This window comes from Carcharodon carcharias, chromosome 14 (assembly GCF_017639515.1).
Source record: "Carcharodon carcharias isolate sCarCar2 chromosome 14, sCarCar2.pri, whole genome shotgun sequence".
NCBI classification, from domain to species: domain Eukaryota; kingdom Metazoa; phylum Chordata; class Chondrichthyes; order Lamniformes; family Lamnidae; genus Carcharodon; species Carcharodon carcharias.
Window position 1 is genome coordinate 131,954,759 of NC_054480.1, and position 27,137 is coordinate 131,981,895.

At 44.7% G+C, this 27,137-nt stretch overlaps 1 protein-coding gene across 1 annotated transcript in view; it reads left to right on the forward strand.

The window, feature by feature from the left end:
- The window catches only part of LOC121286867 (CUGBP Elav-like family member 4), a 422,600-nt gene extending 398,002 nt beyond the window's left edge, over positions 1–24,598 (forward strand). Inside the window, exons 7-13 of the mRNA XM_041204044.1 lie at positions 23–188; positions 4,367–4,522; positions 5,724–5,786; positions 6,387–6,464; positions 17,919–18,062; positions 21,984–22,149; positions 24,400–24,598. Coding sequence (XP_041059978.1) covers positions 23–188; positions 4,367–4,522; positions 5,724–5,786; positions 6,387–6,464; positions 17,919–18,062; positions 21,984–22,111 — 735 coding nt within the window. The 3' untranslated portion in view covers positions 22,112–22,149; positions 24,400–24,598. The remainder of the gene's footprint in view (positions 1–22; positions 189–4,366; positions 4,523–5,723; positions 5,787–6,386; positions 6,465–17,918; positions 18,063–21,983; positions 22,150–24,399) is intronic.
- Positions 24,599–27,137: the final 2,539 nt, after the last annotated feature.

The window sequence follows — 27,137 nt, forward strand, 5'->3', positions numbered from 1 at the left end:
TTTGTCGTTTTTGTCTCCGCAGCTGATGCAGCAACAAGCGGCCATTATGGCAGCCACCACACATACCGGATACCTGAACCCGACCGCTGCCTTTCCAACGGCACAGATGCACCACATGGCGGCGATCAACCTGAATGGACTGGCGGCTGCGCCACTCACACCCACATCAGGTGAGGCCTCTCTTACCCTGCTTGGGGGGGACATACCCATGGGCACGGGCAAATATTGGCGCTGGCTCACCCAAACCTAAGCCCCCTAACCCCTTCCCTCTGAGGGAGAGCCCAGAAGGATCAGTCAGGAAAGGGGTAGAGCTCCCCCCACCCCCCATACAAAGTTAGATGAAATGGGTTTGTGATTAGTATTAGTATTTCCGTGAAACTTTTGTTTATATTCTCTCATGGGATGTGGGTGTTGCTGTCAAGGCCAGTATTTCTTGCCCATCCCTAATTGCTCTTGAAATGAACATTTCAGAGGGTAGTTAAGAGTCAATCACATCGCTGTGGGTCTGGAGTCACATGTAGGCCAGACCGGGTAAAGACAGCAGATTTCCTTCCCTAATGGGCATTAGTGAACCAGACGGGTTTTTATGATAATTGATTATGATTTTATGGTCACCATTACTGAGACCAGCTTTATATTCCAGATTTTATTAATTGAATTTAAATTCCACTAGCTGCCATGGTTGGATTTGAACCCATGTCCCCAGAATGTGAGTCTTAACCTCTGGGTTACTACTCCAGCAACATTACCACTCTGCCACCTGCACAGGAATCCAGAATGTACTGTGCAGTGCAACACACAGGCCACACATCAACCACGTTTCCTAGGGAAACCTTAAAAGTGCACACAACAAAGAGAACTTGGAAGCAACATTGCACACAGCCCACATACACATACACAACCACACACACACACACACACACACACACACACATAGACACACACACGTAGACACAACCACACACACACACACACACCCCCACACACACAGACACACACATACAGACACAACCACACACACACATGCAAACACATCCACAGACACACACACACCCACACACACACAGACACACACATACAGACACAACCACACCCACACACAACCACACCCACACAGACGCACACATGCACGAACATATCCACACACACACCACCCACACTGACACACGCACACACATCCATAGACACACACAGGCACACACACTCACAACCATACACACACACACAATCACAACCGCCCCTCCCCACACACACACACATACACACACGTACACAACAACACACACACACAAATACACAGACACAACTACACACATACACATGCACAACCACACACACACACATACACAACCACACACACACACATACACAACCACACACACACACATACACACACGTACACAAGCACACACACACATACACAACCACACACGCACAACCACACAAACACACATACACAACCACACACACACATATAAACACACGTACACACACGTACACAACCACACACACACACATACACACACACACACACACACAAACACACAGACACAACCACAACCACACACACACATACACAGACACAACCACACACACACACATACACAGCCACACACACACACAGACACAACCACATACACACACATACACAACCCCACACACACAAACACACACACACAACCACACACACACAGACACGCACACAGACATGCACACATAGACACAACCACACACACACACACACACACACACACACAACCACACACACACACACAGACACACACATACAGACACAACCACACACACATGAAGACACACACACATCACCCACACAGACACACACACCACCCACACTGACACACACATCACACACACACGCACACGCATCCACAGACACACACAGGCACACACACACACCCACATACGTACACACATACAGACACAACCACACACACGAACACACACACCACCCACACAGACACACACACCACCCACATTGACACATGCATCATACACGCATGCACACACATCGACAGGCATACACACCCATACACACAACCACACACATGCACACACATGCACGCATGCACACACATCCACAGGCACACACACCCACACACACAACCACACCCACATATACACATGCATGTACATATCCACACACACACACCACCCACACTGACACACGCATCACACTCACATGCACACACATGCACAGACACTCTCAGGCACTCACAGACACACATACCCACACACACAACCACAACCACACACACACACACACACACACACACAAAACACACACATACACAACCACACACACACACACACACACACAAACACACACATAGACACAACCACACACACAGATACACAACCACACGCACACACACAAAACCACACACTCACACACACATGTAACCACACACACACACAGACACATGCACATAGACACAACCGCACACACACGAACACACACACACAGAAACACCACCCACACAGACACACACACCAACCACACTGACACACGCATCGCACACACATGCACACACAACCACAGACACAGACACACACAGACACACACACCCACACACACAACCACACCCACACAGACACACACATGCACACACATGCACACACATTCTCAGGCACTCACAGACACAAACACCCACACACACAACCACAACCACACACACACAGACACACGCACATAGATACAACCGCACACACACGAACATACGCACACACACACACACACACACACCACCCACACTGACACACACATCACATACACACAGACACAAATCCAAACACACACACGCGCACACATCCACAGACACACACAGACACACACAACCACACCCACACAGACACACACACCATCCACAGACACACACCACCCACACCACCCACACTGACACACATATCACACACACACACACACACACACACACACACACACACACACACACACACACATCCACAGACACACACAGGAACACACACCCACACGCACAACCACACCCACACAGACACACACACCTGCAAAATCGCATAGAATAGTAACCTTCAAAAGGGAACTGGATCTAGAGTCAAAGGAAAACAATTCTGCAGGGTTACGATGGGGGTGAAAGTCAGACTACTTTGATAGCTCTTTTCACAGAGCTGGCCTGAGCGTGATGGGTTGAATGGCCTCCTGTTCTTGCCATGTGACTCTATTATAATCAAATTGGCATGAGATATTCTGAAACTTGCTGCACAGGGCAATCTGGAGGTTGGTGCTGTTAACTACACTAAATTTAACACGTGCAATATTGAACATGGGGGCTGCGCAGCAGGCAATTCGACTGCAGGTGCATCACAGCTGCACCTGATCATGTCTGTGTATCAGGAAAATCCACATTTAAGGCCCTTAGAAGGTGCTGATTGACTTCCTTAAGCCTTGTGGCGAGTTCCTTGTGGCGACTGGGATGAGGGGCTAATCCTAATGAGGAAAGGTTGGATGGGCTGGGCCTGTATCCATTGGCATTTAGAAGAATGAGAGGAGACCTTATTGAAACATAATAAGATCCTTTGGGGACTTGACAGGGTGGATGCTGAAAGAATGTTTCCCCTTGTGGGAGAGACTGGAACTAGAGAACACAGTTTAAAATTAAGGGGTCTCTCATTTAAGGCTGGGATGAGGAGAATTTTTTTCTCTCAGATTGCCATGATTCTTTGGAACTCTCTTCCCCAGAGACCAGTGGAGGCAGGGTCATTGAATATTTTAAAGTTAGAGGTAGATAGATTCTCGACTAAGAAGGGAGTCAAAGGGTATTGGAGGTCGGTCAGGAAAGCGAAGGTAAGGCCACAATCAGATCAATTGTTGAATGGTGGAGCGGGTTGGAGGGGCTGAGTGGCCTACTCCTGCTCCTAATTCATATGTAATAGGGTTACTGACCCGGCGATGATGAAGGAAGGTTGAAATGTACCTATGCCAGCACGGTGGAGCCGAATGAGAGGTGATGGTGATTACCGCCATGATATTACTGTTCTTTTCCTTGCCGGGTTGTAGCATTCAGGTTGCCAACTCTCCAGGGCTGCCCTGGAGTCTCCGTGAATGAACAGGATCCGATCTCCAACACTGCAAACTGGGGACAAAAATCACAGGGGTCATTAAAAAAAGGGAACTGTGCATTGTTTGAAGGTTTTCTGTGAACACTTTCCTTTGACGATGGGGTGGGGGCGGGGCAAGACTGGTTGGAGGTGAGGAGGTCATGTGGATCCTCCAGGAATGTGTCCGATCTGAGTTGGCAACCGCATCCCAGGAAACACTGATTTTAAAAAGGAAGATGGAACATCTCAGGGTAATTAGCACTGTTTATATTTTCAGGCTTGTCTTCTCCTCCCGGAATAGCTGCTCCTGCTGTGCCCAGTATTGTATCTCCTATCGGGGTCAATGGTTACACTGGACTTTCCGCCCAGCATAATGGGCACCCTGCGGTTGAGGCTGTCTACACTAATGGCATTCACCCATACCCAGGTATGTGCTGTCGTCGGCCTCAGTACACATCTTTGCCCTCAGACTTCACGTGAGCAAGTTGACCGCCTTGTGCAGTAAAGTAGCTTCTTCGCATAGCGCCTGAGCATTATAAAATAACTAACAGCTGGTGCAGCCTACCTTAAAAATGCATGGTACTATAAGATATGTCAATGAAAAATGTGACTGTCTGCGAATTTTTATTGAATGAGACATTGTCTAAACACTGTTTGCAGAAGATAAATGACTTTATGACAACCAGGGGCACACACTAATCTATCTCTTCATCTTTCTATCTCCTCCATCTTCATTCTCTTCCTCCTTCATTTTAATTTTTTCCCCACCCCTTTCGTCCACTGTTTTCTCGTTCCTTGCCCTTGCTCGCTCCCTTTCATTGTCTCTCTTTGCTGTAATTTACTGGTGTTTTCTTCCCTATCCCTCCAATATCTTTCCTGCACAATTTTTTTCTCTTTCTGTGTGTTTTGGGTTTAAAATTCCTATAATCTGGGTCATTATTTTCTTTGTGAATTATGCGCATTCTCTCTGTCCATCTTTTTCCCTCATCCTCGCTCTCCTTTTTTGAATTTTTCTTTCTATCCTCTGTTCCTTTTCTCATTCTCCCTTTATCACACACTCTTCTTGTTTCACTTTCTTTCACCCTCTCTTGATACCCCTTTTCACTCTCGTTCTTCCTCTGCCTTGCTCTGATTTTCCCTTTTCACTGTTATTTCTTCCTTACTTTTATTCCTTCCTTTTTTTTCACCTGCTTTCCTTTTTACTCTATTTCATAATTTGCTGCCTTTTATTGTTAACCATCTCTCCCATCTCTCCATCTCTTCTGTTTCTCACCTTCTCGCCTTCTCTCCCGTCTCTCACCATCTCTTCATCTCTCCCATTTCTTGTCATTTCTCAATCTCCCCCATCTCTCACCATCTCTCCATCTCTTCTGTTTCTCACCTTCTCTCCATCTCTCTCATCTCTCACCATCTCTCCCATTTCTCATCATTTCTCAATCTCTCCTATCTCTTACCATCCCTCTACCTCTCCCGTCTCCAACCTTTATCTCCTTCTCTATCCTGGATCTGACCATCTCTCCCATGTCCCACCTTTTCTTCATATCTTCCATCGCTTATCTTCTCTTTCCCATTTCCCACCTTCTCCCCATCTCTCCACCTTCTCCCAATCTCTCCCATTTCATTTCTAGCACAAAGTCCTTCTGCAGCTGATGCCTTGCAACAGGCTTTCACTGGGGTTCAGCAGTACACAGGTGACTCCATTTATATTTTGCTTGTATATTTCTAATATTATAACAATGTTTTTTGATAAAACTCGTGAGCTGTTTGGAACATTTTTTAGCCTGAAAGAATAATGGGATTGAGTAGCTTTGCTTCAGCGCTTGCTTTGGTTCAGTTTGTGAGCATCGAGAGAATATTCAACCTTCAAAACAGAACTTCTGTAGCAAAAAGTATTCTTGACATTTAAGTTGATTTGTTCCTTATCAAATTTGTTCCTTTTAAATTCTGCTGCTATCAGTTTTATAAGATTGCATGGAGCAGAGGGATGGGGAGGGTAACATGGCTGTGGTGATGAATTCACTTTCTGCATTACTCAAGCATGCCTGTAAGCAGGTCAAGAAAGGGTGGTCTGATGCAGAAACAAAGTGTGGAGAGAGTGGGGAGGCATCCTGATTACGTCTTCCTACAGGGATAATCTTTTATTAAGTGTTTTTATTTAAAGCAAAAATGTCATTTAAGGATTAGGCAGTGACTGGCAGGGATAAACATGGACGGGTTACTCAAAACTTTAAAAAATGAAGTTTGATGGCATATTCAACAGTTTCTTTTTTTCTGTCTTGTTTCATGAAAAGCCATGTATCCGACAGCGATTGCCCAGATCAGTCAAGCATTTCCTCAGCCACCTCCGGTCATAACACAACAGAGAGAAGGTGAGTTAAACCAACAAATCTCCATAGCAATGACACCCTCGAACCTTACCTACCTCACCAATGACTCAAAACCACTAGAGACGCCTTCAATCAGTTTCACATCAGGTAAGGCTTGGGTGCTTCTTGTTGAAGGAATATCAACAACTACAACAACGGCTTGCATTTAGATAGCGCCTTTAATGAAGTAGAACCATGCAGGCAGTACTCAACCAACCCGTGCTTGCAAAACCCAAAACAAAACATCTCCTGTTAGATGTGATTCTGCAAGTGGACAGCACTAGCTGAACAATTTTGAGTATGCTAATAGCTACACTAACAACCAACTTATGATAATCAGTCGAGCTTGTAATGTCGTTCATTTATATTTGCTAGAAGTGACATACATTCAAATGCAGGGATCCATTGTCTGCAAACAAAAAGAATATGTTCAAGCCTTGTACCTTTTATGAATTACGCAGGAGCTTGGGGAACCTACATTGCTTTCTCCATGGCAATGCCTCGACCAATCAGAGTTGACTTGCCAACCAATCAACACCCCTTTCTTCTGTATTATAAATTGTTGTGATTGTTTGAAATTTGGCATTCTTGTGTTTGTCCTGATGAGTGCAAGATGAAAAGCTTTGGCAACATGCCTCTCTTTTCAGCAATATTCAAGTTCTGCACTACCAAGGAACTATTGGCGGTAAAACTTCCCAAGGCGCTTCACAGGAGGGTTGTCAACTAATCTTTGACACATTAGCCACATAATAGGGCAGATGACCAAAAGCTCAGTCAAGGATTAGATTTTCGGAAGCATCTTAAAAGAGGAGAGAGAAAGGATGCTTTTAGGGAGGGAATTCCAGAGCTTGGGGCCAAGTCAGCTGAAGGCACTGCCACCATTGTGGAGTATAAAAAATCGGGGAATTACAAGAGACATGGAGGGGTGAGTTTCAACGGGAGCTTCTTGCCATGAGATCCAAATTACCTTCTCGTGGAGCTTCGGGAGTTATGCGCATGTGCGGGGCCAGGAGCAGATGCGCGTGTGCGATCCAACATTTTGTAGTTCTTTTGGCCAATGACGGGCCCAGTGTGTCTGTGCAGAAAGAAAACGGCATGAAAACAGGGTCATGTGACCCGTGAGCATGATCGAGAAAAATCCCAAGCAGCGGACAGGGAGAGGGGACCAGGAGGAGGTTCCAAAGAAGACCCCCACACGGCGGACAGGGAGAGGTCTCAGTTAAGAAAAAAGAGGAGCAGAGAAAGAGGTTCCAAGCAGAAAAAAGGGGCTGCAATTTGCAGACGTCTGTAGGAGAGAGGTCAGGAGAAGCCCTGGCGATCAAAGTGGAGAAGCCATGAAGATCTGAGAAAGTGATTCCATGCTGCAGATGTTGGGGTTGAAGGTACTCCTTTGGAGCAGTAGTACCCTGCTTGATGCGGCTGAAGAGCTGAAGTTGTGCTTGTGGGTTGGTGCTGGAGCACAGACCTGGGAACCCAGGGGAACAGAATCTCGGGAGATGAGATTGAAACCCTGGGAGGTGGGCTGTTGTTGAGGCTGTCCGGGTTGGACCGACTTTTGGAGAGAATGCCAAGGACAGATCTTTGAGAGAGGCAGAGTTTCAGAGATTGGTTTACTTACAGAGTTTGCTGTCATCTGGGTGGGTTGTTGAGAAATCTGTAGAATCTCTTTTGGTCACATTTGCCATTGAATGCTCAGCATGGCATATTTTGACCTCAGATTGCGTTAATTCACATGTACCTCATATTAACAAAGAATGTCAGAGCATAAGATTGATTTGCAAATTGTTTCATCTTTCTGACCTCGTACAGTAAAGTGTAGTTTTGTTTGTTCAAAACCCGTTGAATCTTGTGGCTTTGTTCTCATAGCAAGTGTCTTGCATCTCGAACTTCATCTACTTTAAACAAGAAGTTATTGGTCCCTAACCAGATCATACGAAAAGCTTGGAGGTCTGGTCCAGGGTTATAACATAAATTGGGGATCATCTTGGATTTCAGATCCACAGACAAATACGAGTGAAGTTAAGACTGCAGGATTTCCATGGTGAGTTTTACTATCTTGATCGAAAAGCAGAATGGCTTTGTCAATTGCGACGACTTTTCTGGAGAGGGAAGAGTGATTTACAACAATTAATCACATTAGCCGACGAGTTTGAGTTATGAGTTAAAAGCAGGGGCCAAGTAAGCAGCCATAAGTGAGGTAATAGCACAGCCTCAAGTATTGGAAAAAGGAAAAGTTAATTCAGATAGGAGTTCAGTTGAGCTGGCTAGACTTCAGTTGCAGATGAAGCAGTTTGAGATAGAAAAGGAACTGAGAAAGCTCGAACTTGAAAAAGAAAAAAAATGGAAATACAAAAGCTGGAACTTGAAATCCAGGGAGAGAAAGAAATCAGACAGCATAAACTGGCTAGAGAAGAGCTTAGGTTATGGGGTTAAAGAGAGTCTATTAGTTCGGATGAGGAATCAAGTCCCATCCCGAGCTTTGATATAACAAAGAGTCTTCGCATTCTGCCTAAATTCACTGAATAAGGAATTGAAAGATATTTTATATAGCTTGACAAGGTGGCTACGAAGTTAAAGTGGCCAAAGGATATATGGACTCTCATTTTACAAAGCTTTTTGGTCGGGAAGGCTATGGATTCTAGCCTTTCGATAGAATGATCCTCAGATTATGAGGTAGTTAAAACAACAGTACTTAATGCTTATGAGCTTGCCCTGAAGCTTATCAGTTGAACTTTAGAACTTTAAGAAAAGACTGAATGAACCGTTTGTAGAATTTGCTATGGAGAAAAAAATGTTGGTTGATAGATGGATTTGATCAATGAAGTTAGAACAAACTTCTGAGCACATGAGAGAGCTAATTAAACTTGAAGAATTTTGAAACAACATCCCAAAAGCTATTCGGTCACACCTGGAAGACCATAAGATTTCTAAGGCATGAGAAACAGCAGTTCTGGCAGATGGACATGATATATCACATAGGCAGCTAGGGGGGCAGTGGATCTCTGCATGTAAACCCAAAGTTGGAAGCTGGAGATATAGAAAAGAATCTAGCTTTAGGGGGAAGGCAGAAGCTGTTCCAGTCAATAAAAATTATGTAAAGAAACCAGTATATTTTAGTTGCTGTCAGATGGGGCAAGTAAAAGCAAATTGTTGGAAGCTTAATGGTAACTCAGTGGCAATAATAGGAAAACTTAAGCAGTCTTCAGAAGAGGCTGTACCAGAAAATGAAATGGGTGTTAAAACAGTGACAATGGTACAAACGCGTTCCCTCAGAATTTATGAGAACGGTGAATGGGACTTTAGAGATTGTAAGTAAAACCTTTCATACTGTTTTGTGGATCATGTGACTGTCGTGGGCCTACTTCAATCCCGTAGCTTCATCAGGAGCTCTGTAAATAAACTTTACTGTTTCTAAGAAGAAACCTGTTTGGTGCACCAAGTATCTTATAATTGGCGTCAAGGATAAATAGCTCCAAAGCTGCACCTCACCTCCTGAATATGAGTATTTCACTTTTTAAAGGAAGAAAGAAAAATATACTCACCAGCCATACTACTCTTTGGCAGAATTGACCTGTACGACTCGTCGATGGAAGACTGGTGTCGTGCATAGACCCTCTAGGTTTCTACTTTGTGGCGAATGAAATGACAGAGGAGAAGCAGAAGGCGATTCTTCTAAGTGTCTGCGGGAGCAAAACATATAACCTCATCTGTAGTTTTGACGGCCCCAAACGTGCCAAATTCCAGACTTCATGGAGGCACATTTTCAGCCTAAGCCATCGGTGATCGTGCAAAGATTCAAGTTTAACTCTAAAGGGCCCCGGGTGAGTCAATAGCAATGTATATTGCGAAGTTAAAGCAATTGACTAAGCACTTCAGTTACTTCGGAGATACTCTCAATGACATGTTGCGAGATCGGTTAATTTGCGGCATACACAATGACGCCATTCAGTGCCGTTTACTTGCAGAAGTTAATAGTGACCTGAAGCACGCCATGGAAATAGCGCTAGCAACGGAGAGTGCTGAGAGAGACTCGCGGGCTTTGCAGAGTGTGCAACATGGCACCGTTCTTCAGTAGGCACCTACCGCCAGGCGTGTCGCAAAAACCAGAGAGACGGCGGCAAAGTAGGAAACCGTTTCTACCGCTCGAAAAACAAAAAGGAATACTGGAAGCATCTCGCCAGTGATTCAGAAATTTTATTGTTACCGATATGGGGGTAACCATGTATCAGAAACCTGCAGATTTAAAGAGGCAGAATGCCACTACTGTCACAAAAAAGGCATGTTATAAAGCAATGCAGGGCAATATCAAGACTGCCAATCAGACAGCAGACCAAGATGATTGAAGTGCACAATATAACTGAACCAGAAGCTGCTAATACTGATATCTATTCCCTATACAATGACAAGGCAAGAAAAACTGAACTGATCACATTCACCCTTCAAGTAGATGGGAAGCCTCTAGTCATGGAGGTTGACACAGGAGCATTGACCACTTGGTGGGAGAGCACACATTTAAATACCTAAATGAAGGTATCCAGCCACTGAATCTGTAGCAAACCATGGCTCAGCTGAAGTGAGACTGGAGACTCAATACAGGTAAAAGGCGCCACCACTGTACTTGTATCCTACAGGCAGCAGACAGCCTAGCTGTCAGTGAGTGTTGTAACAGGTGAAGGACTGAGCCTTCTATACTATGATTGGTTTAAAGAAATCAAGCTCAACTGGTCAGAAATTTTTCAAGTTAGAACAGGAGGAATTCCTGAGCTGTTAAAGAAGTATGACGGCGTATTCTGTGATGAGTTGGTAAAGATAAGGCCTACAAGCAAAAATGTACATAGATTTGGAGGCAACATCCTGCTCCTTTAAGGCCAGACTTGTGCCTTACACCCCAAAGGAGAAGGTGGGTGCAGAATTGTGCCGCTTAGAGAAGTTAAGAATAATCCAGCCAGTCCAATTTTCAAAATGGGCAGCGCCCATAGTCCCTGTGATGAAACCAGATCAAACCGTTCGCGTTTGCAGAGACTACAAATTAACTATGAACAAAGCTGCTAATTTAGACAAATATCCTATGCTGAGGATTGACGATCTGTACGCTAAGCTAGCTGGAAGAAAATCCTACCCCAAACTGGACATGAGCCATGCATACCAACAGCTAGAGCTTAACAGCACACCTAGAGGGTACGTAACCATCAGCATGCACAAGGGCTATGCCAATATACAAGACTACCCTTTGCTGTGTCATCTGCCTGTATGATTTTCTAAAGAATCATGGAAAGCCTACTACAAGGACTGCTCCAAGTTGTAGTGCATCTGGATGACATCCTAATCATAGGATCAACAGAAGCCGAACAGTTGGCCAACCTAGAAGAGGATTTAAGGAGATTTTTGGAAGCTGGTGTACGATTGAAAAAAGGGAAGTGTACTTTCCAAGCGACTGAAGTCACTTATTTGGGTCATCGAGTGGATAGCCAAGGATTGCATCCAGTAGAGGAGAAAGTCAGGGCAATCAAGGAAGCACCATCTCCTACCAGTGTCACTGAACTCAAGTCTTTTTTGGATAAATTATTCCAGTGCTTCATGCCTCACTTGGCTATAGTGTTAGCCCCCTTACGCCTATTATTGAAGAAGAACCATAGATGATCTTGGAAGCATTCATAAAAAGTCAAGAAGCTATTACACTCATTATGTCTACTAGTACATTATGACCCATCAAAACAATTTGTGATGCATCTCCCTACACAGTGGGAGTGGTGGTGTCACACGGGATGGGAGATGGTTCTGAAAAGCCAATAGGCTATGTCTCCAGAACCCTCTCTGCAGCCGAGAAGGGTTACTCATAACTTGATAAAGCAGGCTTATCCATAATATTTGGAGTAAAGAAACTTCCTCAATATTTGCATGGTCGACATTTCACCATAGTGTCAGAGCACTATGGGTTTATCTAATGAAGATAAAGCTATTCAGCCAATAGCCTCTGCCTGAATTTAACAATGGACTTTGATTTTATTGACATATGAGTACACCTTTATGCACCATCCAGGTGTGCACTTAGCAAATGCAGACACCCTCAGTCATCGTCTTGCTTTGCCAAGTAGCATTACACGTGCTCCAGTGCCTCAAGAGCTTGTACTTATGTTGAATTTCCTGGACTCCTTGCCGGTCTGTGTGGAGCAGATAAAGAATTGGACAAACCGACATCCAATTTTATCAAGAGTCTAAGAACAGATATTGCAAGGATGGTCAAAAGCACAGGTCTTGGAAGATTTAAAACCATTCTGTGCCCATAAATTTGAATTAATTTGTCAAGATAGTATCTCGTTGTGGAGAGCAAGAGTTGTCATCCCTTCACAAGGAAGGGAACCACTCTTGGCAGAGCTTCACAATGTTCATCCAGGTATTTCGAAAATGAAGATGCTCGCACGAAGTTATATCTGGTGGCCAGGTATAGATAGTGATACAGAAAAAATGGTTAAACACTGTCTCCAGTGTCAACAACAACAGAAGTTGCCCATTTCAGCTCCACTGCATTGTGGGAGTGGCCTGATCAACCCTGGGTTAAACTGCATATGGACTATGTAGGTCCATTTTTAGGTACCATGTTTGTAGTGATCATCAATGCACATTCTAATTGAATGGATGTATATGTGAAGTTAGATCACTGACATTGTGTGCAACTATTGAAAAGCTGCAATATTTTAGTTTACTTGGCCTACCAGAAATCATTGTTTTAGATAAAGGTACTGCTTTCACTAGTACGGAATTCCGGAGATTCATGAAGTTGAATGAGATTAAACAAATCAAAACAACACCATATCATCCCTCTTCCATTGGGTTAGCAGAAAGAGCACCGCAAACCTTTAAAACAGGAATGAAGAAATTATTCAAAGGAACGTTAGAAACATGAATTTCATGATTTCTTCTCAACTATTGCATGAGTCCTCATACAACGATGGGTTCAACACCGTCTGAATTACTAATTAAATGCCACCTTCATGCACGTTTGAGTCTGGCGTTCCCTAACTTAGAAGGGGAGGTAGAGAAGAACCAAAGTAGTCAGAAAGTGAATCATGATATTCACGTAAAGACTGAACATTTACAGTGGGAGAAAGTACTTTTGTGCGAAATTTTGGAACTGAACCTAGCTGGGTTCCTGGTATAACTGTCTCTGAAATAGGACCTTTGTCATACCAAGTGGAAGTGGAAAACTGGCTTATTCGAAAACATGTGGATCATCTAAGAAGTAGAGAGACACTTCAACAACCAGTTACTCCACCTGAAATTGAAGTTGAACCTTTGATCTCTGAGGTGCCAGATTGACATAGAATAGACACACCTGATGTCTCTGTTGAAGTAAATAATTCTGAACTGCCGTTATCTAAGGACATCCCCGATGCCTCAGTTCCTGATCAAATCAACCCAGCAGAAGAATCTCAAGTCATAGAGCTATGTTGTTCTAACCAAATGTGAAAACCACCTCAGGGATTTAATCTATAATTGCATGAACTGCATATATTTGTATATGTTATGGATTAAGATATTCTAGTAAATGAGAGATGTAAAACAAAATTAAAGGAGGAGGAATGTAGTGATTGTAAGTAAAGCCTTTCATACTGTTTTGGGGATCATGTGACTACAGATGAATCAGCCCTAAGCGTGGGTAATCTCAGGGGTGGAGCTTTCTAGTCATGGACCTGCTTCATCATGAGCTCTGTAAATAATGTTTGTATTGCAGCAGTTGCTTGATCATGCTTATCTTGCCAAACTCCCCAGAATGACTGTGGCCAAACATGAGAAGCTGGTTGCTGATAATGCACAATTGAAGGAAAGGCTGGTCAGCATAGAGAACCAACTTGCATGCACAAAAGATCATTTGCTAATGAAAAGCAAGAACTGGTGAGAACACTGGAGTGTCGGTCATACTTGAATGAAGACTTGAAATGTTTAAATAATAAACTTGTAGATGCAAATTCAACAAAGGTAGATCTTCAATTAAAAGTTGATGAAGTTCAGGTATCAGAAGTCTCTATTAAATGTTGTGAAAAATGCCTGGAACAGGCAAAGGAGTTGTCAATGAGTTAGAACTGCTGGTCGAAAGCGGAATTAAAAACCAAGACCAGTGAATTGTTAGAACTTGGTTGTGAAAAGAGCAAAGAAATTCTTGAACTCCCGAATGTAAGCTGGAGAACAAGAGAGATGAGATGTACAGAATGGAACAGTAGGTCTGGACTTTGAAAGCAGATAAGGACAATTTTAAGAAACAGACTGAGGATCTAATGAGTGAATTGGAAAAGTTTAAGGAGCAGTCAGTGACCATGGAAGAAAGATTCCAAAATGAACGGAATGCCCATATGAAATTGTTCAGCTTGTATAAGGTCTCTGTAGCTAACTCTGCAACAAAGGCAACCAGCAGTTCTGACTCATCGACAATTCCTTTGCCTGATCAGGGCATTTTCCACAACGCTTAATAGAGACTTCTGATACTTGAACTTCACCAAGTTTTAATTGAAGATCTAGCTTTGTTGATCTCACCAGAGCGGTTGTTGAACTGAAAGAAAAGATTAATAAATTGTGACAGGATTTTTCGGTCAGCGTGCGGGGACGGGTCTGACAAGCCGATGCGTAAAATGATGCATGATGACATCGGCCGTGCGTCCCGATGTCATTGCTCAGTCCCGCAATATTTCACTCGCCGGGCGCACGCTGGAGTCGGCTGCACGCCCACCAATATGTAAACGGTCTATTAAGGCCAATAAGAAAATAATTCATGTCATTGTTATCGCTGCCTGTCTGACCTTAAGGCTGGCGGGCAGGCGAAAAGGCCAAGCAGTCTTTTCACGTTTTTTAGGAAGCCTCATCCACGAGCGGGATGAGGTTTCCTAAAGCTTTTATGAAATAAATTTTTAAAAAATTCCCTAAATATAAAAACATGTCCCATCTCATGTCACACAGTCACGTGAGGAGAGATGTCTAAATAAATTTTTAAACCTTTAATTTAATGGTGTGAACGTGGATTCAATCTCCCTGAGGCAGCTCCGAGCCTCGGGGAGATTTCTGCGCTCTTTCACCGGCAAGGGCAGAAGATCACAGGCCCCCGACTCTCCCTCCTCCTCCCGCTCACGTATTATGCTGGGCGGCCTACGTAAAATGGTGGCGCGGAGCTGATCGTGGGTGGCGACTGCCCCTGACCGCTCCTGCCAAGCCCGCTCGCCCGCCATATGACAAATTCTGCCCTTGGAAAATAAGAGGGTAAACAAATATTTGAATGAAGTTGTGCAAAAAGTGTAGATGAAGGTTCCATTTTTCAAGCATCAAGGAGAAGAATATGAATGCGTGCAGAAGGCTGTAGCACATCTCTTGGATAAACTAGAAAAATAACCTGGGTAATGTGAGAAAAACTCCCTCAGTGAAGGTTTATCCATCTGATGTGGATCAAAACAATGAAACGATAAAACTTCTTATGGACGGAGTGAGTGAGGGAGATCATTTTGAAGCTGGTTGTCCACCAGTAGCAAACTTAAACAACCCATTGAAGGCACGTTTCCAACAACAGAGGAGAAGCGTAAGAAAACCCCCATGTCCTTCTGTATTAAAGTTGAGAAACCAATGCAAAAGTCATTTGGATCACACAGTGTGACTGATCTGCGTCCATGTGTGAAGAGAGGAAGACGGCCAGGGTAACTGGTTTGCAGTCATACCAGCAAGGTTGCAAACCCATGATACAAAATGGAAACACAAGCTGTTCAAGGTGTTTCTAAAGAAAACTTTGATGTATCTTCATTACCTTTGGTTGACTAGGAAAATATTAGGGGCGAAACCCTGTAATGGCTAATATTCTGTCCAGAATTTAAAGGAAGGGTGTCAGAGAAAAAGCGGGGTCTGAGTATAATATATGTGTAATTGTGGAACAAAATAAAAAAGTCATCTGTATAGTATGTAATAAGCTATTTGTTAGAAGTTTATGATAAGTATTTCTTGTAAAGAACTTGTATAGACATGGTAAAGAAACCTTCACTGTGGTGAAGCTTTCATTCTCCCAGGGGAATAAGGTGTTATGAGATCCAGCTCAGCTTCTCGTGGAGCAGAGGTTGGGGACTCCCAAGTCCCGAGGAGCCTCGGGAGTTTCGCTCATGTGTGGGCCGAGAGCGGGTACGCGTCCGGATTCTGACATTTGGTAGTTCTTTGGGTCGAGCCCAATGTACCTGTGAAGAAAGAAAATAGTGCAAAAACAGAGTCATGTGACCTGAAAGCAGAGCGCCATAATCGAGAAAATTCCCAGGCAGGAGACAGGGAGAGGTCCTAAAGAAGAGTCACTGACAGAGGACAGGGAGAGGGCGTGGGGAGAGATCCCAGTTAAGAAGAAAGGGGAGCAGAGAAAGAGGCTGCAAGCAGCAAAAGGGCCTTAAGTGGAGGGGGCTCAAAAGAAGCCCTGGCATCACGAAGGCTCAGGAGAATCCTTGGCGATCAAAGAGACCTCACCAAAAGCCACAAAGAACTAAGAAGGCAGCAGAAGGTTGGTGATTCCATCCTGTGGGCTCTTGGGGCAAAGGTACCCCTTTGGAGCAGCAATAATGTGTTCGACGTGGCTGAAGAGCTGAAATTATGCTTTTGAGTTGGTGCTGGTCTGCAGAGTGGGGAATCCAGCGGAACAGAGTCTCGGGCTGTGAGATTGAAACTCTGGGGGGTGGGCCATTGTTGAGGCCATCCAAGTTGTAGCGACTTTTGCAGAGAATTCCAAGGTAAGATCTTTGAAAGTGAAGACTGGAATCCCTCATGTGAGAGACAGGGTTTCAATGAGATTGGTTGGCTTATGGAGTTTACTGACGTGAGGGTGGTTTGTTGAGAAATCCATGGAATCTATCTTGGTCACCTCTAGCATTGATTGTGAAGTATGGTGTGCTTGACCACAGTTAATTCACATGTACCTCATATTAACCCTGAATGTTAAGGGTGTAAGATCGATAGCGTGAATTGTTTTACCTTTCTGACCTTGTATAGCAAAGTTTACTTTTGTTGCTTCAAATCCCGCGATATCTTTATTCTCTTCCCAAGAGTCTTGAATCTCAAGCTTTGTCTATTTTAAACAAAAATTGATTGGTCCCTGACCGGATCTTGCCAAAAACTTGGAAGTTGGTCCCAGGATCATAACATTCCCATTTAACGCATCCCTCCAGTCTCCTAGCTGTTCCATTGAGGCCTCTCCCTCTGGCGCTTTTGAGTCATGTTTCCTAATATTTATTTTGAATGCACTTTTCATTCTGGGTCTGACCCTTCCCCCATCGATGGAAATGATACTTGAGTTTATTTGTCTGTATTATTGAACAGTTTGTAAGTTTCAGTGAGGCCCAGCTTTAATGGTTTCCTTTCACTGGGAGCAGTCGTGTTGTTCATCCCTGCAGCCTCTGCAGTGCATGCATACATTTCTCGCTGCTGACGTCGCCTTTACCTTTCCTTTTCCAGGGCCAGAAGGCTGCAATCTTTTCATCTACCACCTCCCCCAGGAGTTTGGAGACAGTGAGCTCATGCAGATGTTCCTGCCCTTTGGGTCTGTGATCTCGTCAAAGGTCTTCATGGACAGGGCCACCAACCAGAGTAAATGCTTTGGTGAGTCTGACTGGCCGCTTGCCAATGCGTTGGGTTTTTGTGGTATCTGCGAGGGACATTGACAATTGACTTCTTAAGCTGTAGAACTTAGCCAGGCCCAGGGAAGTTCCTGCGTGCCTGCCATCGTCAGTTTTGTGAGGTTGAAATCAGGGGAGCGTATTTTCACACAGAAATCTGGAATTCACTCCCCCCACAAAGCTGGAGATGCTGCAGGCCCAGCGAAGCCTTCGCAACTGAGGCTGATGGATTTTTGTTCGGTCAGGATATCACGGGTGATTTGGAAAATGGAGTTGAAGTGGCAGATTAGCCACGGTCTAACTGAATGATGGGACTTGGGCGAGGGACGGGGGTTTCTGAATGGCTTGTCAGTGCATCTGGAGGATGGATCGATGGTGGGAACATGGGGCCTGAGGCAGTTCGAGATGGGTCCTCCAGGAATACATGCAACCTGTGTGGGCAACCTTAACTGATTGCATGCGCGTTGCAACTGAACCGTCCCATGTTCGTTATTCACTAAAAAATGCGATCAAAAATTCAAGGGCTGATACTTGGCGACAGAACGGCTTCCTTTGGGTAAACACTCTGCCAACTGCTGTTTCAGTCCTTATCCCAAGGTACGACCAATTCTAGACAGCTTCATTGAGCTGGCATTGACAATTCTCAGTGATATGTCCAACCATCTGTCTACCTGTGGCTAGTTCAATAGCCAACTCCCTTCACTCCTGGGAGCCATTTTGGCATCGGCCAGAATCAAAGCGAACGTGGTTTTAGATTTGAAAATTAGATTTGAAAAAGAAAAAAAAATGAAAGTCTAGCATTTATAAAGTGCCTTTCTCAATGTTTGGACATCCCAGAGCCCTTTACAGCTAATGAAGTACTTTTTGTTTTGAAGTGCAGTCACTGTTGTAGTGTAGGAAACGCGGCAACCAATTTGTGCACAGCCAGCTCCCACAAACAGCAACGTAATAACAACCAGGGATAGATATCACCTACCCAAGAGGGCAGGCAGGGCCTCAGTTTAATGTCTGATCTGAAACACAGCACCTCCAACAGTACAGCACCCGCTCAGTACTGCGCTGTAATGTCAGCCTAGATCTTTTCGCATAAGTCCTCAGAGTGAGATTTGAACCCGTGACCTTCTGACTCAGTGTATTAACCGCAGTGGGGAGACGCACCGAGGTGGGGCCATAAAATCCTGGACAATGTATTTCAAGATCCAAGTTTGGCATCACCAAATGACACGACTGGCCTCCTTCTGTTCTGTAACCACTCTGTGTTTCTGTATGACTGTTGCTTGGCCCATCCCTCTCCTCTCCCTCCTGCTCATTCAGCCTTGCTGATGTTCCGCAGGATGGGTCTTCATAAATTTCTCAACCAGAGAAAGCCAGCCAACCCAGTTGCTGCTTGATGGCACTCCATGGTGGGCAATGCTGCCACCCAGTGGCAGAGTGAAAAATTGAGCCGACACCTGACGAGTGCAGCTCACCAGAGCTGAGTGTCAGACTGGGTGGAACATTCTAACAGTGTGCCCATGTATTGTTTTAATTCAGCGACTCTGTAAAGTACACCTGGAATGCTGTTCAATCTGAAAGTGATTTCCTGTCCTGTAGTCTGACCGATGTTTAAAGATTTAAGGATCTATTAGAGTGGTAGCAGGGATGAGGTGGCTTCAGTTATGCCGGGAGACTGAAGCAGCTGCGATTGTTGCCCTTCCCCTTCTGGCAGCCGAGGTCTGATCAGGGTCCTCGGTATCTAAAAATAGAGTGGGGGAACCGCAAAAAGAAAGCGCAAGCATAGTCCTAAATAAAATAAAGAACCAGTGAAGACAGCCACTAAAGAATACAAGTTAAAGAAACAACCATCAGGACAATATTTTAAATTGAAAATTCAGATCAATTCCCAAACATAATGTCAGGGAAGAAAGAGGGCGGAGAAAAGTAGAACGTGAAACCGTTTGGTCATTCGCAAGACTTGCTTCTGTTTAAAAAACTTTCCTTACTGTACTCCTTTTCTCCTTGCAGCAGAGGTGCTTTAGAAGTGATTTGTCAGAGATGTTCAAAATCAGGAGTGGTTCTGATAGAGTAAATAGTGGCAGCAGGGCTGGAATCAGTGTGCACAGGCTTGAGGAGATTGGCAAAAGAACTGGAGATGACATGAGGAAAAGCATTTTTAGTGCAGCCCGTTTTAGTGTCCTGGAATGCATTGCCTGGATAGGGTGGTAGAAGCAGATTCAGAAGTAACATTCAGAAGAGAACTGGATAAATACTTGTAGGGAAAAAAGGCAATGGAGAAAGATCAGGGAAATGGGATTAATGGAATGGTCTACGGAGGAGCTGGCACAGGGGAGAGGGACTGAATGGCCTCCTTCTTTGCTGTGTCATTCTGTGATTGCACCCTGTGCTTTTCCTTTCTGTTGTGAAGATGAGACATTCAACATTCCCTCCCCCCGCCCGCATCTTTTAAGATATGTTTCTCTTCTTGTCCTGTGTCACATAAGATAAGTAGCCATGAGAGTAGCTAAGCAAGCTGCTTACTGCCAGCCTCAAGCTAACTAACTGAAGGATTTAGTGTAGTGCTCTATCACATCTCACAGAGCAATCCCAGCGCACTTCACAGGTGATCAATCGTTTTGAAGTGCAAAGCGATCTCCTATAGGCAAATATGGCAGCCATTTTGTGCACAGCAAGATCCCGCCATGACCAGGTTTTCTCTTTTCTGATCCATTGATTGAGGGAGGAACATTGGCCATGACATCAGGAGAGCTCCCAACTCTCCCTCAAATAGTTCCATGGCCTCGTTGACCTCAGCAGGCAGACAGTGCTTTGTGTTCCATCCGAAAGGCTGGCACCCTGACATTCCCTCAAAACTGCACGGAATTATCAGCCTAGTTTTATTACTCAATCTCAAGAGTGGGGCTTCATCCCAAAACGTTCTGTGTCAGAAGCCAATACCAGTCAAAGCAACTTGACAGTGAGGAGGGGGAGAATAAGCGGTTACCAGTGTTCTTCCTATTTATGCTCTATCTGATTTTCTTTCTTCCCCCTCTCATTTCATCTGGGTCGTGCATTAGTGAATCTCGGAGACTTCCTGTTGCTTCCCCATGTGTGAGCCTCAACCTTCATGTCAACAGGCTGCTTGACCTTTTATTCATTCAGCCTTGGGCTAACAAGGCTGGCATTTATGATCCATCCTAGTTACCCTTGACAAGGTGCTGGTGAGTGGCTTTGTTGAAACGCTGCAGTCTGTGTGGTGAAAGTGCTCCCACAGTGCTGTTAGGAACAGATTTCCAGGATTTTGACCCAGTGGCTATGGGGGAATGGCACTATACATTGAAGTCAGGATGCTGTGTGACTTGGCGAGGAACATGGAGCTGGTGGTGTTTCCATGCGCCTGCTGCCCTGGTCATTCTGGCTGGTGGAGATCACGGGTTTGGAGGGTGCAGAATTACAGAGGACCTCACAATCAAACACAAAGCGGTCCTTATCTGACTCAGTTTGCAGTGAGGACATTGGGTGTTGATCAGGAGTTGGCTGAGTAGACTGCTCCTGCACGTAATTCATATATTCATAAACCCTGGCTGATCTCATTTCACTTTGTTCTCCAGGGATATAGGGCAATTGTAGGAACACTACTATCCCCCGGGCAGAGAGCAGCTCTTGGTGCAGCCCTGGGATTGAACGTTGCATCTGTACGGCCTGTGAACCCATTGGCAAATGTGTGACCTTGGCCTTCTTATGGCTGTGTAACTGAGACTGGGAGGCATCAGTGCTGCCTTTAGTGAGAGGTAAAAAAAAACCTCCCAGCTCCAGGAGTAGTTAGGGAGGAACTGGGAGGAAAAATAAAACATTGTCCTCTCATGTGGTGGGTTACCTCACTTTTACACGTCTTTAAAACCTCTTCTGTCTTATTATTTCTCTGAAGGTTTTGTGAGTTTTGATAACCCCACTAGTGCCCAGGCTGCCATCCAGGCCATGAATGGTTTTCAGATCGGCATGAAGAGGTTAAAAGTCCAGTTAAAACGGCCAAAGGATACCAGTCGCCCATACTGACTGACTGTGATTCAGGGCAAGAATTTCTGATTTTCTAGGTAAGGCATCAACTATTCACTTCTTGTATTTTACCTTTTGCCTTGAAAAAGTTTTCTAAGCCCATGGTCGATGTTTAACTTCTCTGCTGCAAAGCCAGAATAGTAGCAGGGCCACGTGACTGAGGCTGTGTATAAGAATTCACTTGTAGGAGTTCAGCGGTATAGGGAGCTGGTGGTATTGAGGTATTGTCACTGGACTGGTGATTCCAGTGGTGTAGGGAAATGCTCTGGGGCGACCCAAGTTCAAATCCCACCATAGAATTTGAATCCAATAAACCTGGAATTAAAAGCCTGATGGTGACTGATTAAAGAAAAGCCATTGTCAGGGACAGCCCATCTGGTTCACTAATGCCATTTAGGGAAGGAAATCTGCCATCCTTACCTGGTCTGGCCTACATGTGACTCTGGACCCACAACAACGTGGTTGACTCTTAACTGCCCTCTGAAATGGCCTGGCAATCCACTTGGTTCAGGGGCAAATAGGGATGGGCAATAAATGCTGACCTAACCAGTGTGCCCATGAATGAGTTAAAAAAAGACCTGGAGTCCTATGTACAGCTTTAGTCTCCTTATTTGAAAAAGGATATAATTGTGTTAGAAGCAGTTCAGAGAAGGTTCACTCGACTCGTTCCTGGGCTGAGGGGCTTATCTTATGAGGAAAGGTTGCACAGGTTGGCGTTTAGAAGAATGAGGGTGGGATTTTCGAGCCCCGCCCGCTGCTGGGATTGTCCGGTCCCCGTGGTGGGTCCTGCCACAGCAGGATTGTGAAATCCCGGCCTGAGAGGTGATCTTATTGAAACGTATAAGATCCTGAGGAGACTTGACAGGGTAGATACCGGGAGGATGTTTCCACTTGTGGGACAGACTAGAACTAGGGCGTACGATTGAAGGGTAAGACGCCTGAGATAAGGAGAATTTTTTTTCTCTCAGAGGGTTGTTAGTCTGTGGAGTTCTCTTCCCCAGAGAGCACTGGAGGCTGGGTCAGTGAATTCATTCAAGACAAGAGTTAGGCAGATTTTTGACAGACAGGGGAGCCAAGGGGGGCAGACAGGACAGTGGGGTTGAGACCATAATCAGATCAGCCATGATCTTATCAAATGGTGTAGCAAGCAGGAAGCACTGAATGGCCTAATCCTGTTGCTAATTCCTATGTCCCTATGTCCTATTTTCACCCAAGAGTTAATAGAAATCTGGGTCTTTCTTATCCTCCTTCCAAAAAAAAATCAGTTAAGGCTGGAGCGAGGAAGTGTCGATTGAAAATTTCAAAACTGAGATTGATGGCCTTGTACAATTACAGAACTAAGGAAGATAGAGCTAAGATGCATTTCAGCCTTTTCGTTAGATGGACTGAATGGCCTACTCCTATCTTCCTGTGTATCGGTTCAATATTTCAGTGACTCATATTTGGCATGCATCTCTTTTTTTAGGGATGTCAGACCATTCACTGGGCTCTGGAAATGATAGCTTCGAACTAAATGGCCATGGAGCTATCACTGGGGTACTCATCTTGAGATGGTGCAAGTCACGAGTATCCCTGTGGGGAATGCCCTTGCCAAATAATTAATTGAGTTTTAATGATCATCTTAGAATGTTCTCCTGTCTAGAATGAAGCTCATGCATTAGACTTTAGCAGATTTAGGATGGGAAAGGGGGCCCATGGCCAGTTTTAAGCTGATCTGACACTGCCTATAATGATGGGCAGTGGCCATATTCCAGGCAAACTCTTCAGTTCTGGGAAAGGTTCCAAAACTCCGGGATGCGTTGGTCTCAGCTCAGGCAGCAGTTCAGGATCTGCAGCTGGCTGCAGTGTCCCGGGATTAGCCACAGGAAAGTGAACCAGGACTGCCACCCCTTACCTTAAACCCCACAGGATGTGCCCATGCGTGGCATTGGGATGAGGACAAGATCCCGGTTGTATGTGTTGCTGAAGCTCACTGTTGATGCTTATACGTGGAACAATGACCCGCTAGGGTAAGACCTTGTGATACCCCCGACCCAGCCAAACCCTGAGGCCCTTCATCAGATTACCCAAACATGTGGCCATTCCAGTGTACCATTGTGTTTCCGTGTGAGACCCTGTGACAAATGCTTAAACTATATGTGTGTTTACTTCTTCTTAATCTTAAATTAATTTTAAAAGAAAGGGGGGTGTGGTCACCTCTGGCAGCAGGGAGCTGAGAGTGCTTTGTTTTCTAATCTCTGTAGACCACGGTTTGGGTCCAAACCTGATGATGCTTCCTCTTCCATTAGGGCAGTGACAGTATGGATTACGAGGAAGTACCTTTTGAGATGGCTGATCCTCAGATATCAGCGCTGAGGAGGTGGAGGATAAACGGAACATAAAACTTGGAGAAAACATTTCGAGAACCCTGAAAATGTGAAATTTCATTGCAGCTATTTAAGAAGACTTGGATCTGACAATAGCACACGTGACGTTAAAAACAATGTAGGGAGGACGACTGTCTTAAAGGTTGCGGGGAAGCTGCTTTGGCGCAGTTCTGTGTCATTGAGCACCCAGCTAGGTCTCCTAGGCGATGGTTGCCATGGCTGGGTTTTTTTTTGTGTGTGTGTGTTTTTGAATCCATATGGTTGACATGGTTACACAGAACACATTGAGTCGCTATCTCTCAATCCTCGGACATTCAGGGATCAAAAGGACCAAACAGATTTTTTTTTAATTTATTATGGGGGCCTGTATATGTAATATATGAGTTCTGCTTTCTTTACTTATCTTGATAGTGAAAACATGGGGAAAAATAAGAGCTAGAACTGTTTAAAATTTTAAAAAAAAAGCAACGCTTCAGTGGTCTTAGAATAGTATTATACACTGGGAAATTTATACGAGGAGCAAAATTCAGTAGAAACCTTACAGGAGTTAGTTTTAAGAAGAAAACAAAGGCTAAAATGTACTTTGTGCCTCATCTCCTGTTTAGGGGGCGCAATGGTACTGCATGCAAAATGTGACCGAACATATAATTATACATAATGGTGTATAGATATACTGCTCCTTATATTTCTGAAAAGATTGCTTTTGAAGAGAGAGAGAGAGAAAAAAACAATTGAATGCTGTTTCCTTTTTCTTGGTGAAGGTGGGCTTTCTTTAACCATTTGAGGACCTATTATTGCTGCACTAATTCGAATCAATTAAGTTGCCTGTTTGATGATTTAATTCAAGGGTTAAACTCGGATTAGGGTTAAACAAGGTAAACGTCAAAAGAAATGAAATCCCTTGTGGTGTAGCTTTCTTCAAAAAAAAAACATTGTAAATATTCCCTGGAGTAACAGCACATCCTTTCTGACAACTGGTGAAGGCCTTTATTAGTATCCGAGTTTTAAGGAATTTATATGTTAAATGGTGTAACCAAAATGTGGGGGATGGTTTGGTTTGGTGCATGGGGCTTTAGCACAATGTCTCTTCCCCACCGGCTGATAGGATGAAATCAGAAGTCACCGGGGTGGTTTTGGTTCGAGGCCTGTTGAGCAACCCGAGGATGCAACGTTCAGTTTTAATCTCTGCCACACATCCACAGAGGCTGCAGGGTCGACAGTCGAGCTGACTGTGCACGCTCACCCCACCATCCGCAGCCAGCCCCCCCCCCCCCCCACCCCACCCCACCAGCCAGCCCTCACGAAGTCTCCTATCGCAAGGCTTTTTCATGAAATGAGTCTGGAGATCTGCAACGCCCCCTGCCTTGCCACAACTCCCCCTGCCATCCCCACCATGCTCCAAGTCCCTCATCAACCAAGGGTTAGCAGCACATAAAGCCACCTGCCGTTCGAAATTTAGCGATAGTTTCATGCGCTTTAGTACTTTTTTTTTTGAAGGAAAGTTCCTTTTAATGTTGGCCAAGCAGCAGTCAATTGGTTCAGCAAGCCCCGTCAAACAGCAGTGAAATAAATGACCAGCTCAGCTGCCTAGTTGAGGGATGAGGTTTAGTCAGGGCATCAGGAAAACTCCCCCGCTCTTCTGCAAACTCTTATCATGGGATCTTTTACATGTGCCCGAGAAGACAGGACAGGGGCCATGGTTTGGCATCTCATCCGAAAGATGGCACCCCTAGCAATGCAGGAGGAGGCGGTAGTATAGTGGTATTGTCAATGGACTAATAGTTCAAAGACCCAGGGGACCCAGATTTAAATCCCAACGTGGCAGATGGTGCCATTTGAATTCAATAAAAATCTGGAATTAAAAGTCTAATGATGACAGTGAAACCGTTGTCGATTGTTATAAAAACCCTTCTGGTTCACTGATGCTGTCCTTGTCTGGTCTGGCCTACATGTGACTCCAGACAGACAGCAATCTTAACTGCCCTCTGAACAAGGGCAATTAGGGATGGACAAAAAAAAATCACTGGCCTAGCCAGTGATGCCCACATCCCATGGACGAATAAAAAAATAACTTCCCTATTGCACTGGGATTTTGAGCTCAGTTCTCTGCTGTGTACCTACACCTCATGGACTGCAGCGTTTCAAGAAGGCAGCTCACCGCCACCTTCTCTTGGACAAATAGGGATGGGCAATAAATGCTGGCCCAGCCAGCGTTGCCCACATCCCGTAAATGAATAATAAAAAAAGACTGTGAAGCTAGAGACTTGAGAGCTACCCACTGAGCTGCAGGGTGACATAGGGACATGGGAAACAATTCGCAGTGATGCATACTGGTTTGAGATCAAGGGTTAAGCTACATTTTTAGATCAGAGTGAAAAGGAGTTTAAATCTGACCTGCTGTTCCTTACAGGAGTATTTAGTGCCGATATGTAAGGAAAATACTTTATTCCCCGCATTGATATCCAATTATCTTGATAAGCAGTGCACTCCTTTCTTTTCCCTTATGGGAACTTCTGCTGAATGACACTGTAGCTGAACAGACAATGTACTCGGCTGAGGTTTGAACCATCATTTTGGGTTCAATGGAACAGTGCAGCCAGGGAAAGCGACATGAATTTGATTCTATAACGGAAGGCTTTTCCTCAGGATTCTTTCCAGCA